Raw genomic sequence first — 14,113 nt, 5'->3', positions numbered from 1 at the left:
GACTAGGTATCCCCCTTTCCTTTCAGTTGTACAACTGACTAGGTATCCCCTTTCAGTTGTATAACTGACTAGGTATCCCCCTTTCCTTTCTGTTGTACAACTGACTAGATATCCCCCTTTCCTTTCTGTTGTACAACTGCCTAGGTATCCACCTTTCCTTTCAGTTGTACAACTGACTAGGTATCCCCCTTTCCTTTCTGTTGTACAACTGACTAGCTATCCCCCTTTACCTTTCAGTTGTATAACTGACTAGGTATCCCCCTTTCCTTTCTGTTGTACAACTGACTAGCTATCCCCCTTTACCTTTCAGTTGTATAACTGACTAGGTATCCCCCTTTCCTTTCTGTTGTACAACTGCCTAGGTATCCACCTTTCCTTTCAGTTGTACAACTGACTAGGTATCCCCCTTTCCTTTCAGTTGTACAACTGACTAGGTATCCCCCTTTCCTTTCAGTTGTACAACTGACTAGGTATCCCCTTTCAGTTGTATAACTGACTAGGTATCCCCCTTTCCTTTCTGTTGTACAACTGACTAGATATCCCCCTTTCCTTTTCAGTTGTACAACTGACTAGGTATCCCCCTTTCCTTTCAGTTGTACAACTGACTAGGTATCCCCTTTCAGTTGTATAACTGACTAGGTATCCCCCTTTCCTTTCTGTTGTACAACTGACTAGATATCCCCCTTTCCTTTCTGTTGTACAACTGACTAGGTATCCCCCCTTTCTGTTGTATAACTGACTAGGTATCCCCCCTTTCCTTTCAGTTGTACAACTGACTAGGTATCCCCTTTCAGTTGTATAACTGACTAGGTATCCCCCTTTCCTTTCTGTTGTACAACTGACTAGGTATCCACCTTTCCTTTCAGTTGTACAACTGACTAGGTATCCCCCTTTCCTTTCAGTTGTATAACTGACTAGGTATCCACCTTTCCTTTCAGTAGTATAACTGACTAGGTATCCCCCTTTCCTTTCAGTTGTACAACTGACTAGGTATCCCCCTTTCCTTTCTGTTGTACAACTGACTAGGTATCCCCCTTTCCTTTCAGTTGTATAACTGACTAGGTATCCCCCCTTTCCTTTCAGTTGTATAACTGACTAGGTATCCCCCTTTCTGTTGTATAACTGACTAGGTATCCCCCCTTTCCTTTCAGTTGTATAACTGACTAGGTATCCCCCTTTCTGTTGTATAACTGACTAGGTATCCCCCCTTTCCTTTCAGTTGTATAACTGACTAGGTATCCCCCTTTCCTTTCAGTTGTATAACTGACTAGGTATCCACCTTTCCTTTCAGTAGTATAACTGACTAGGTATCCCCCTTTCCTTTCAGTAGTATAACTGACTAGGTATCCCCCCTTTCCTTTCAGTTGTATAACTGACTAGGTATCCCCCTTTCCTTTCTGTTGTATAACTGACTAGGTATCCCCCTTTCCTTTCTGTTGTATAACTGACTAGGTATCCCCCTTTCCCTTCTGTTGTATAACTGACTAGGTATCCCCCTTTCCCTTTCTGTTGTACATCTGACTAGGTATCCCCCTTTCCTTTCAGTTGTATAACTGACTAGGTATCCCCCCTTTCAGTTGTATAACTGACTAGGTTTCCCCCTTTCCTTTCTGTTGTATAACTGACTAGGTATCCCCCCCTTTCCTTTCTGTTGTATAACTGACTAGGTATCCCCCCTTTCTGTTGTACAACTGACTAGGTATCCCCCTTTCCTTTCTGTTGTACAACTGACTAGGTATCCCCCTTTCCTTTCTGTTGTATAACTGACTAGGTATCCCCTTTTCCTTTCAGTTGTATAACTGACTAGGTATCCCCCCTTTCCTTTCAGTTGTATAACTGACTAGGTATCCCCCCTTTCCTTTCTGTTGTTCAACTGACTAGGTATCCCCCTTTCCTTTCTGTTGTACAACTGACTAGGTATCCCCCTTTCCTTTCTGTTGTTCAACTGACTAGGTATCCCCCTTTCCTTTCTGTTGTATAACTGACTAGGTATCCCCCCTTTCCTTTCTGTTGTACAACTGACTAGGTATCCCCCTTTCCTTTCTGTTGTACAACTGACTAGGTATCCCCATTTCCTTTCTGTTGTATAACTGACTAGGTATCCCCCCTTTCCTTTCTGTTGTACAACTGACTAGGTATCCCCCCTTTCCTTTCTGTTGTATAACTGACTAGGTATCCCCCTTTCCTTTCAGTTGTTCAACTGACTAGTTATCCCCCCTTTCCTTTCTGTTGTATAACTGACTAGGTATCCCCCCTTTCCTTTCTGTTGTACAACTGACTAGATATCCCCCTTTCCTTTCTGTTGTACAACTGACTAGGTATCCCCCTTTCCTTTCAGTTGTACAACTGACTAGGTTTCCCCCTTTTCAGTTGTATAACTGACTAGGTATCCCCCCTTTCCTTTCTGTTGTACAACTGACTAGATATCCCCCTTTCCTTTCTGTTGTATAACTGACTAGGTATCCCCCTTTCCCTTTCTGTTGTATAACTGACTAGGTATCCCCCCTTTCCTTTCTGTTGTATAACTGACTAGGTATCCCCCCTTTCCTTTCTGTTGTACAACTGACTAGATATCCCCCTTTCCTTTCTGTTGTACAACTGACTAGGTATCCCCCTTTCCTTTCTGTTGTATAACTGACTAGGTATCCACCTTTCCTTTCAGTTGTACAACTGACTAGGTATCCCCCTTTCCTTTCAGTTGTACAACTGACTAGGTATCCCCCTTTTCAGTAGTATAACTGACTAGGTATCCCCCTTTCCTTTCAGTTGTTCAACTGACTAGTTATCCCCCCTTTCAGTTGTATAACTGACTAGGTTTCCCCCTTTCCTTTCTGTTGTATAACTGACTAGGTATCCACCTTTCCTTTCTGTTGTATAACTGACTAGGTATCCCCCCTTTCCTTTCTGTTGTATAACTGACTAGGTATCCCCCCTTTCTGTTGTACAACTGACTAGGTATCACCCTTTCCTTTCTGTTGTACAACTGACTAGGTATCCCCCTTTCCTTTCTGTTGTATAACTGACTAGGTATCCCCCCTTTCCTTTCAGTTGTACAACTGACTAGGTATCCCCCTTTCCTTTCTGTTGTACAACTGACTAGGTATCCCCCTTTCCTTTCTGTTGTACAACTGACTAGGTATCCCCCCTTTCCTTTCAGTTGTATAACTGACTAGGTATCCCCCCTTTCTGTTGTACAACTGACTAGGTATCCCCCTTTCCTTTCAGTTGTACAACTGACTAGGTATCCCCCTTTCCTTTCAGTTGTACAACTGACTAGGTATCCCCCCTTTCCTTTCTGTTGTACAACTGACTAGGTATCCCCTTTTCCTTTCAGTTGTATAACTGACTAGGTATCCCCCTTTCCTTTCAGTAGTATAACTGACTAGGTATCCCCCCTTTCTGTTGTACAACTGACTAGGTTTCCCCCTTTTCAGTTGTATAACTGACTAGGTATCCCCCCTTTCTGTTGTACAACTGACTAGTTATCCCCCCTTTCCTTTCTGTTGTATAACTGACTAGGTATCCCCCTTTACCTTTCTGTTGTATAACTGACTAGATATCCCCCTTTCCTTTCTGTTGTATAACTGACTAGGTATCCCCCTTTCCCTTTCAGTTGTTCAACTGACTAGGTATCCCCCTTTCCTTTCTGTTGTATAACTGACTAGGTATCCCCCCTTTCCTTTCAGTTGTATAACTGACTAGGTATCCCCTTTTCCTTTCTGTTGTATAACTGACTAGGTATCCCCCCTTTCCTTTCAGTTGTATAACTGACTAGGTATCCCCCCTTTCCTTTCTGTTGTATAACTGACTAGGTATCCCCCCTTTCCTTTCTGTTGTATAACTGACTAGGTATCCCCCCTTTCCTTTCTGTTGTACAACTGACTAGATATCCCCCTTTCCTTTCTGTTGTATAACTGACTAGGTATCCCCATTTCCTTTCTGTTGTACAACTGACTAGGTATCCCCCTTTCCTTTCAGTGGTACAACTGACTAGATATCCCCCTTTCCTTTCTGTTGTACAACTGACTAGGTATCCCCCCTTTCCTTTCTATTGTACAACTGACTAGATATCCCCCTTTCCTTTCTGTTGTATAACTGACTAGGTATCCCCCCTTTCCTTTCTGTTGTACAACTGACTAGGTATCCCCCTTTCCTTTCTGTTGTACAACTGACTAGGTATCCACCTTTCCTTTCAGTTGTACAACTGACTAGGTATCCCCCTTTCCTTTCTGTTGTACAACTGACTAGCTATCCCCCTTTACCTTTCAGTTGTATAACTGACTAGGTATCCCCCTTTCCTTTCTGTTGTACAACTGACTAGCTATCCCCCTTTACCTTTCAGTTGTATAACTGACTAGGTATCCCCCTTTCCTTTCTGTTGTACAACTGCCTAGGTATCCACCTTTCCTTTCAGTTGTACAACTGACTAGGTATCCCCCTTTCCTTTCAGTTGTACAACTGACTAGGTATCCCCCTTTCCTTTCAGTTGTACAACTGACTAGGTATCCCCTTTCAGTTGTATAACTGACTAGGTATCCCCCTTTCCTTTCTGTTGTACAACTGACTAGATATCCCCCTTTCCTTTTCAGTTGTACAACTGACTAGGTACCCCCCTTTCAGTTGTATAACTGACTAGGTATCCCCATTTCCTTTCTGTTGTACAACTGACTAGGTATCCCCCCTTTCCTTTCTGTTGTACAACTGACTAGGTATCCCCCTTTCCTTTCTGTTGTACAACTGACTAGGTATCCCCCCTTTCCTTTCTGTTGTACAACTGACTAGGTATCCCCATTTCCTTTCTGTTGTACAACTGACTAGGTATCCCCCCTTTCCTTTCTGTTGTACAACTGACTAGGTATCCCCCTTTCCTTTCAGTTGTACAACTGACTAGGTATCCCCTTTCAGTTGTATAACTGACTAGGTATCCCCTTTCAGTTGTATAACTGACTAGGTATCCCCATTTCCTTTCTGTTGTATAACTGACTAGGTATCCCCCTTTCCTTTCAGTAGTATAACTGACTAGGTATCCCCCTTTCCTTTCAGTTGTACAACTGACTAGGTATCCCCTTTCAGTTGTATAACTGACTAGGTATCCCCATTTCCTTTCTGTTGTATAACTGACTAGGTATCCCCCTTTCCTTTCTGTTGTACAACTGACTAGCTATCCCCCTTTACCTTTCAGTTGTATAACTGACTAGGTATCCCCCTTTCCTTTCTGTTGTACAACTGCCTAGGTATCCACCTTTCCTTTCAGTTGTACAACTGACTAGGTATCCCCCTTTCCTTTCAGTTGTACAACTGACTAGGTATCCCCCTTTCCTTTCAGTTGTACAACTGACTAGGTATCCCCTTTCAGTTGTATAACTGACTAGGTATCCCCCCTTTCCTTTCTGTTGTACAACTGACTAGATATCCCCCCTTTCCTTTTCAGTTGTACAACTGACTAGGTACCCCCCTTTCAGTTGTATAACTGACTAGGTATCCCCATTTCCTTTCTGTTGTACAACTGACTAGGTATCCCCCCTTTCCTTTCTGTTGTACAACTGACTAGGTATCCCCCTTTCCTTTCTGTTGTACAACTGACTAGGTATCACCCCTTTCCTTTCTGTTGTACAACTGACTAGGTATCCCCATTTCCTTTCTGTTGTACAACTGACTAGGTATCCCCCCTTTCCTTTCTGTTGTACAACTGACTAGGTATCCCCCTTTCCTTTCAGTTGTACAACTGACTAGGTATCCCCTTTCAGTTGTATAACTGACTAGGTATCCCCATTTCCTTTCTGTTGTATAACTGACTAGGTATCCCCCTTTCCTTTCTGTTGTATAACTGACTAGGTATCCCCCTTTCCCTTTCTGTTGTACAACTGACTAGGTTTCCCCCTTTTCAGTTGTACAACTGACTAGGTATCCCCCTTTCCTTTCTGTTGTATAACTGACTAGGTATCCCCCTTTCCTTTCAGTTGTACAACTGACTAGGTATCCCCCCTTTCCTTTCAGTTGTTCAACTGACTAGGTATCCCCCCTTTCCTTTCAGTAGTATAACTGACTAGGTATCCCCCTTTCCTTTCAGTTGTACAACTGACTAGGTATCCCCTTTCAGTTGTATAACTGACTAGGTATCCCCATTTCCTTTCTGTTGTATAACTGACTAGGTATCCCCCTTTCCTTTCTGTTGTACAACTGACTAGCTATCCCCCTTTACCTTTCAGTTGTATAACTGACTAGGTATCCCCCTTTCCTTTCTGTTGTACAACTGCCTAGGTATCCACCTTTCCTTTCAGTTGTACAACTGACTAGGTATCCCCCTTTCCTTTCAGTTGTACAACTGACTAGGTATCCCCCCTTTCCTTTCAGTTGTACAACTGACTAGGTATCCCCTTTCAGTTGTATAACTGACTAGGTATCCCCCTTTCCTTTCTGTTGTACAACTGACTAGATATCCCCCTTTCCTTTTCAGTTGTACAACTGACTAGGTACCCCCCTTTCAGTTGTATAACTGACTAGGTATCCCCATTTCCTTTCTGTTGTACAACTGACTAGGTATCCCCCCTTTCCTTTCTGTTGTACAACTGACTAGGTATCCCCCTTTCCTTTCTGTTGTACAACTGACTAGGTATCACCCCTTTCCTTTCTGTTGTACAACTGACTAGGTATCCCCATTTCCTTTCTGTTGTACAACTGACTAGGTATCCCCCCCTTTCCTTTCTGTTGTACAACTGACTAGGTATCCCCCTTTCCTTTCAGTTGTACAACTGACTAGGTATCCCCTTTCAGTTGTATAACTGACTAGGTATCCCCATTTCCTTTCTGTTGTATAACTGACTAGGTATCCCCCTTTCCTTTCTGTTGTATAACTGACTAGGTATCCCCCTTTCCCTTTCTGTTGTACAACTGACTAGGTTTCCCCCTTTTCAGTTGTACAACTGACTAGGTATCCCCCTTTCCTTTCTGTTGTATAACTGACTAGGTATCCCCCTTTCCTTTCAGTTGTACAACTGACTAGGTATCCCCCCTTTCCTTTCAGTTGTTCAACTGACTAGGTATCCCCCCTTTCCTTTCAGTTGTTCAACTGACTAGGTATCCCCCCTTTCCTTTCAGTTGTACAACTGACTAGGTATCCCCCCTTTCCTTTCAGTTGTATAACTGACTAGGTATCCCCCTTTCCTTTCAGTTGTATAACTGACTAGGTATCCCCCTTTCCTTTCAGTTGTATAACTGACTAGGTATCTCCCTTTCGTTTCAGTTGTACAATTGACTAGGTATCCCCCCTTTCAGATGTATAACTGACTAGGTATCCCCCCTTTCCTTTCTGTTGTATAACTGACTAGGTATCCCCCCTTTCCTTTCTGTTGTACAACTGACTAGGTATCCCCCTTTCCCTTCTGTTGTACAACTGACTAGGTATCCCCCCCTTTCTGTTGTATAACTGACTAGGTATCCCCCCTTTCCTTTCTGTTGTATAACTGACTAGGTATCCCCCTTTCCTTTCTGTTGTATAACTGACTAGGTATCCCCCCTTTCCTTTCTGTTGTATAACTGACTAGGTATCCCCCCTTTCCTTTCTGTTGTATAACTGACTAGGTATCCCCCCTTTCCTTTCAGTTGTATAACTGACTAGGTATCCCCCCTTTCCTTTCTGTTGTATAACTGACTAGGTATCCCCCCTTTCCTTTCAGTTGTACAACTGACTAGGTATCCCCCCTTTCCTTTCTGTTGTATAACTGACTAGGTATCCCCCCTTTCCTTTCTGTTGTACAACTGACTAGATATCCCCCTTTCCTTTCTGTTGTATAACTGACTAGGTATCCCCATTTCCTTTCTGTTGTACAACTGACTAGGTATCCCCCTTTCCTTTCAGTGGTACAACTGACTAGATATCCCCCTTTCCTTTCTGTTGTACAACTGACTAGGTATCCCCCCTTTCCTTTCTATTGTACAACTGACTAGATATCCCCCTTTCCTTTCTGTTGTATAACTGACTAGGTATCCCCCCTTTCCTTTCTGTTGTACAACTGACTAGGTATCCCCCTTTCCTTTCTGTTGTACAACTGACTAGGTATCCACCTTTCCTTTCAGTTGTACAACTGACTAGGTATCCCCCCTTTCCTTTCTGTTGTACAACTGACTAGCTATCCCCCTTTACCTTTCAGTTGTATAACTGACTAGGTATCCCCCTTTCCTTTCTGTTGTACAACTGACTAGCTATCCCCCTTTACCTTTCAGTTGTATAACTGACTAGGTATCCCCCTTTCCTTTCTGTTGTACAACTGCCTAGGTATCCACCTTTCCTTTCAGTTGTACAACTGACTAGGTATCCCCCTTTCCTTTCAGTTGTACAACTGACTAGGTATCCCCCTTTCCTTTCAGTTGTACAACTGACTAGGTATCCCCTTTCAGTTGTATAACTGACTAGGTATCCCCCTTTCCTTTCTGTTGTACAACTGACTAGATATCCCCCTTTCCTTTTCAGTTGTACAACTGACTAGGTACCCCCCTTTCAGTTGTATAACTGACTAGGTATCCCCATTTCCTTTCTGTTGTACAACTGACTAGGTATCCCCCCTTTCCTTTCTGTTGTACAACTGACTAGATATCCCCCTTTCCTTTCTGTTGTATAACTGACTAGGTATCCCCCTTTCCTTTCTGTTGTACAACTGACTAGGTATCCCCCCTTTCCTTTCTGTTGTACAACTGACTAGATATCCCCCTTTCCTTTCTGTTGTACAACTGACTAGATATCCCCCTTTCCCTTTCTGTTGTACAACTGACTAGGTTTCCCCCTTTTCAGTTGTACAACTGACTAGGTATCCCCCTTTCCTTTCAGTTGTACAACTGACTAGGTATCCCCCCTTTCCTTTCAGTTGTTCAACTGACTAGGTATCCCCCCTTTCCTTTCAGTTGTACAACTGACTAGGTATCCCCCCTTTCCTTTCAGTTGTATAACTGACTAGGTATCCCCCTTTCCTTTCAGTTGTATAACTGACTAGGTATCCCCCTTTCCTTTCAGTTGTATAACTGACTAGGTATCTCCCTTTCGTTTCAGTTGTACAATTGACTAGGTATCCCCCCTTTCAGATGTATAACTGACTAGGTATCCCCCTTTCCTTTCTGTTGTATAACTGACTAGGTATCCCCCCTTTCCTTTCTGTTGTACAACTGACTAGGTATCCCCCTTTCCTTTCTGTTGTATAACTGACTAGGTATCCCCCCTTTCTGTTGTATAACTGACTAGGTATCCCCCCTTTCCTTTCTGTTGTATAACTGACTAGGTATCCCCCTTTCCTTTCTGTTGTATAACTGACTAGGTATCCCCCCTTTCCTTTCTGTTGTATAACTGACTAGGTATCCCCCTTTCCTTTCTGTTGTATAACTGACTAGGTATCCCCCTTTCCCTTTCTGTTGTATAACTGACTAGGTATCCCCCCTTTCCTTTCTGTTGTATAACTGACTAGGTATCCCCCTTTCCCTTTCTGTTGTATAACTGACTAGGTATCCCTCCCTTTCTCTTCCCATATAGATAGCTTCAGAGTTCTCCTCAGTGAACACGTTTCAGATACCAGACACAGATAATATATCATTATTCAATCACAAATTCAATAGTCAGTCCTCTGGATACTGTAACAGAGATAGTCAGTCCTCTGGATACCGTAACAGAGATGCGTTCAATAGTCAGTCCTCTGGATACTGTAACAGAGATACATTCAATAGTCAGTCCTCTGGATACTGTAACAGAGAGATAGTCAGTCCTCTGGATACCGTAACAGAGAGATACATTCAATAGTCAGTCCTCTGGATACCGTAACAGAGAGATACATTCAATAGTCAGTCCTTTGGATACTGTAACAAAGATATAGTCAGTCCTCTGGATACTGTAACAGAGATACATTCAATAGTCAGTCCTCTGGATACTGTAACAGAGAGATAGCCAGTCCTCTAGATACTGTAACAGAGAGATAGTCAGTCCTCTGGATACCGTAACAGAGAGATACATTCAATAGTCAGTCCTCTGGATACTGTAACAGAGATACATTCAATAGTCAGTCCTCTGGATACTGTAACAGAGAGATAGTCAGTCCTGTGGATACTGTAACAGAGATACATTTTGACCCCTCGGAGGGGGAATGGCTGACTAGTCCATGGGCATTGTCCTTTATGCTTTCCTTGTGTTTCTGGACCATTTGCCATGCAGCTCCAGGTGACAGAGAGCATATCAATTAAGGCCGAGTCTGCGATGATGTTTATTGTTCTTCGAGGGGAAAGGCGTCCATGTTGGAGGATGCCAGTGAATGCCAAGTGATCAAGGACCAATTTGGAAATAAGTGTTTTCATTCATGTGTCATCCACAGGGATTCAACATGCACATCTTGTCTATGTATGTTTTCATGTCACCCCCAAAATAAACATAACATCTAATTCATATTGTTTTTTTCCCCCACAGAGAGTTCCTCCGGCTGGGTAACCCTCTGAACTGTGGAGCCTGGGACAAGAAGCTGCTGAAACAGTACCGCGTCCACAAACCCTCCTCCCTTAGCTACGACGCAGAGATGAGAAGTAAGACACCACTCTATCTATTACACACACACTACCAGTCAAACGTTTGGACACACCTACTCATTACAGGGTTTTTCTTTATTTTTTACTATTTTCTACATTGTAGAATAATAGTGAAGACATCAAAACTATGAAATAACACATATGGAATCATGTAGTAACCTAAAAAAGTGTTAAAACATATTTTGATTTGTTTATGTTTGAGATTCTTCAAAGTAGCCACCTTTTGCCTTGATGACAGCTTTGCACACTCTTGGCATTCTCTCAACCAGCTTCACCTGGAATGCTTTTCCAACAGTCTTGAAGGAGTTCCCACATATGCTGAGCACTTGTTGGCGGCTGCTTTTCCTTCACTCTGCGGTCAAACTCATCCAAAACCATCTCAATTGGGTTGAGGTCGGGTGATTGTGGAGGACAGGTCATCTGATGCAGCACTCCATCACTCTCCTTCTTGGTCAAATAGCCCTTACACAGCCTGGAGGTGTGTTGGGTCATTGTCCTGTTGAAAAACAAAGGATAGTCCTACTAAGACCAAACCAGATGGGATGGCGTTTCACTGCAGAATGCTGTGGTAGCCATGCTGGTTAAGTGTGCCTTGAATTCTAAATAATCACACAGTGTCACCAGCAAAGCACCATCACACCTCCTCCTCCATGCTTCACTGTGGGAACCACACATGCAGAGATCATCCGTTCACCTACTCTTCGTCTCACAAAGACACGGCTGGTTGGAACCAAAAATCTAAAATTTGGGCTCATCAGACCAAAGGACTGATTTCCACTGGTCTAATGTTAATTGCTCGTGTTTCTTGGCCCAAATAAGTCTCTTATTATTGGTGTCCTTTAGTAGTGGTTTCTTGCAGCAATTTAACACAGTTAGAGTTGAATGGCTGTGATGGGAGAAAACAACTGAGGATGGATCAACATTTATTGTAGTTACTGTAATGGCTGTTGTAGAGAGGGGACCAAAGCGCAGCGTGTTGATTGCTCATGATGAATATTTATTATAACTCAAAACACTAAAGGAAAAATAACAAAGAGAAAACGAAAGCGTACAGTTCTGTCAGGTACAGAAAACTAAACAGAAGACAACTACCCACAAACACAGGTGGAAAAAAAACCCTACTTAAGTATGATCTCCAATTAGAGACAACGAGGACCAGCTGCCTCTAATTGGAGATCATCCCAAAAAACAACAACATAGAAATGGAAAAACTAGAACCTAAACATAGATATACAAAACATAGAAAAACACAAAACACCCCCTGTCACGCTCTGACCTACTCTACCATAGAAAATAACATCTTACTATGGTCAGGACGTGACAGTTACTCCACAATACTAACCTAATTGACAGAGTGAAAGAAGGAAGCCTGTACAGAATAAACATATTCCAAAACATGCATCCTGTTTGCAATAAGGCACTAAAGTAAAACTACAAAACATGTGGAAAATAAATACACTTTATGGTCCTGAATACAAAGCGTTATGTTTGGGGCAAATCCAACACAACACATCACTGAGTACCACTCTTCATATTTTCAAGCATGGTGGTGGCTGCATCATGTTATGGGTATGCTTGTCATCAGGCAAGGACTACAGAGTTTTTTGGGGGGGATAAAAAGGAACGGAATAGAGCTTAGCACAGGCAAAATCCTTCCAATTGACACTGGGAGACAAATTCACCTTTCAGCAGGAAAATAACCTCAAACACAAAGCCAAATATACACTGGAGTTGCTTACCAAGACAACATTGAATGTACCTGAGTGGCCTAAATACAGTTTAGACATAAATCGGCTTGAAAATCTATGGCAAGACTTGAAAATGGTTGTCTAGCAATGATCAACAACCAACTTGAAGAATTTTTAAAGAATTACGGGCAAATATTTTACAATCCAGGTGTGTAAAGCTCTTAGAAACTTACCCAGAAAGACTCACAGCTGTAATCACTGCCAAATGTGATTCTAACATGTATTGACTCAGGGGTGTGAATACTTCTGTAAATTCGATATTTCTGCATTTCATTTTCAATAAATTTGCAAACATTTCTAAAAACATGTTTTCACTTTGTCATTATGGGTTATTGTGTGTAGAAAAAAATATTTCATTCATTTTGAATTCAGGCTGTAACAACACAATTTGTAATAAGTCAATGGGTATAAATACTTTTTGAAGGCACTGTACTTATGAGTTATGACCGCTTATAGCAACTGTAATAATGCCCTATACATTTACTTATAAGTAATTATAAATGTAGCATAAGGCATTGTAAATGTAGCATAAGGCATTGTAAATGTAGCATAAGGCATTGTAAATGTAGCATAAGGCATTGTAAATGTAGCGTAAGGCATTGTAGATGTAGCGTAAGGCATTGTAGATGTAGCGTAAGGCATTGTAGATGTAGCGTAAGGCATTGTAGATGTAGCGTAAGGCATTGTAGATGTAGCGTAAGGCATTGCAGATGCAGCATAAGGCATTATAGAGGCAGCGTAAGGCATTATAGAGGCAGCGTAAGGCATTATAGATGCAGCATAAGGCATTTATCAGCGTAAGGCATTATAGAGGCAGCGTAAGGCATTATAGAGGCAGCGTAAGGCATTATAGATGCAGCATAAGGCATTATAGATGCAGCATAAGGCATTGTAGATGCAGCGTAAGGCATTATAGAGGCACCGTAAGGCATTATAGAGGCAGCGTAAGGCATTATAGATGCAGCATAAGGCATGTGTGCGTGCGTCATAGAAAATGTTACCATAAAGTTTTCTGCGGGGCTAGATGGACAGGAGAAAGACGTGCAGTTTGAAAAGGCCAACAATTACTCCCAGCAAATTATTTTTCCTCCTGCTGTTAGTTGATCCATTCGGCTGCATCCAGGCAGTTACTGTAGTGGAGAATAGATTGGGGGGGGGGGGGGGTTGCCAGGAGATGAGCTTTCTCTAGCTTTAATTGCCAGTGGAAATGACTTTCTGGAGTCGGTAATCCTTCATGATTGCACACCAGAACGAGCCTATTATAACGTTATTGAAATGTCGCTGCAACCTAAACCAACACTGTTATGTGGGCTGCCTCCTAGACTGATCACCTTCAGATAATTACCTGAGGTGAATCTGTCCGTTAGTGACGAGCGATTTAAACTTACATTTCATTTTTCTCTTTCTGTTATTAAACAACTAATTGACTGACGTCGGTTTCAATTACTTGAATTCCATTTTTATTTTTATTTTTTGTTAGCCCAAGGCGCCGTTTCTCTAGAGATAAATCAAATCATTCACGAGAGAAATCATGTCAAGAACCATTGTGGGATGCTGGGCTTGAAGGTAGTTGTAGTTTTCATTAACCAAATATTCAACCTAGTTCAGCGCAGAAACGTGGTAATAAACTACAATTACCTGTTATTTCCGTCTTGGACAGAGATGGATACACTTTTACGCCTGCTACGTTAGGATAGATACACACACAGACTGCATGAGAGATAAACCTACACAACGATGAGGGGGACAGAGACAGTTTGTGAAAGTGTTCCTTATCTACTGTGAACAACTAGAAGAATGATTTCCTCAGA

The 14,113-nt window shown here is 42.2% G+C and overlaps 1 protein-coding gene across 5 annotated transcripts in view; it reads left to right on the top strand.

The window, feature by feature from the left end:
- Positions 1-14,113, top strand: part of LOC106570917 (WD repeat and FYVE domain-containing protein 3) — a 326,816-nt gene that overhangs the window by 182,832 nt on the left and 129,871 nt on the right. For all 5 annotated transcript variants that reach the window (XM_045695421.1, XM_045695420.1, XM_045695419.1 and 2 more), the window contains one exon: positions 10,439-10,551. In XM_045695421.1, coding sequence (XP_045551377.1) covers positions 10,439-10,551 — 113 coding nt within the window. The remainder of the gene's footprint in view (positions 1-10,438; positions 10,552-14,113) is intronic.

This window comes from Salmo salar, chromosome ssa15 (assembly GCF_905237065.1).
Source record: "Salmo salar chromosome ssa15, Ssal_v3.1, whole genome shotgun sequence".
NCBI lineage: Eukaryota > Metazoa > Chordata > Actinopteri > Salmoniformes > Salmonidae > Salmo > Salmo salar.
The sequence above is the reverse complement of the archived record's forward strand: the minus strand, read 5'-3'. Positions and strand labels throughout refer to the sequence as shown.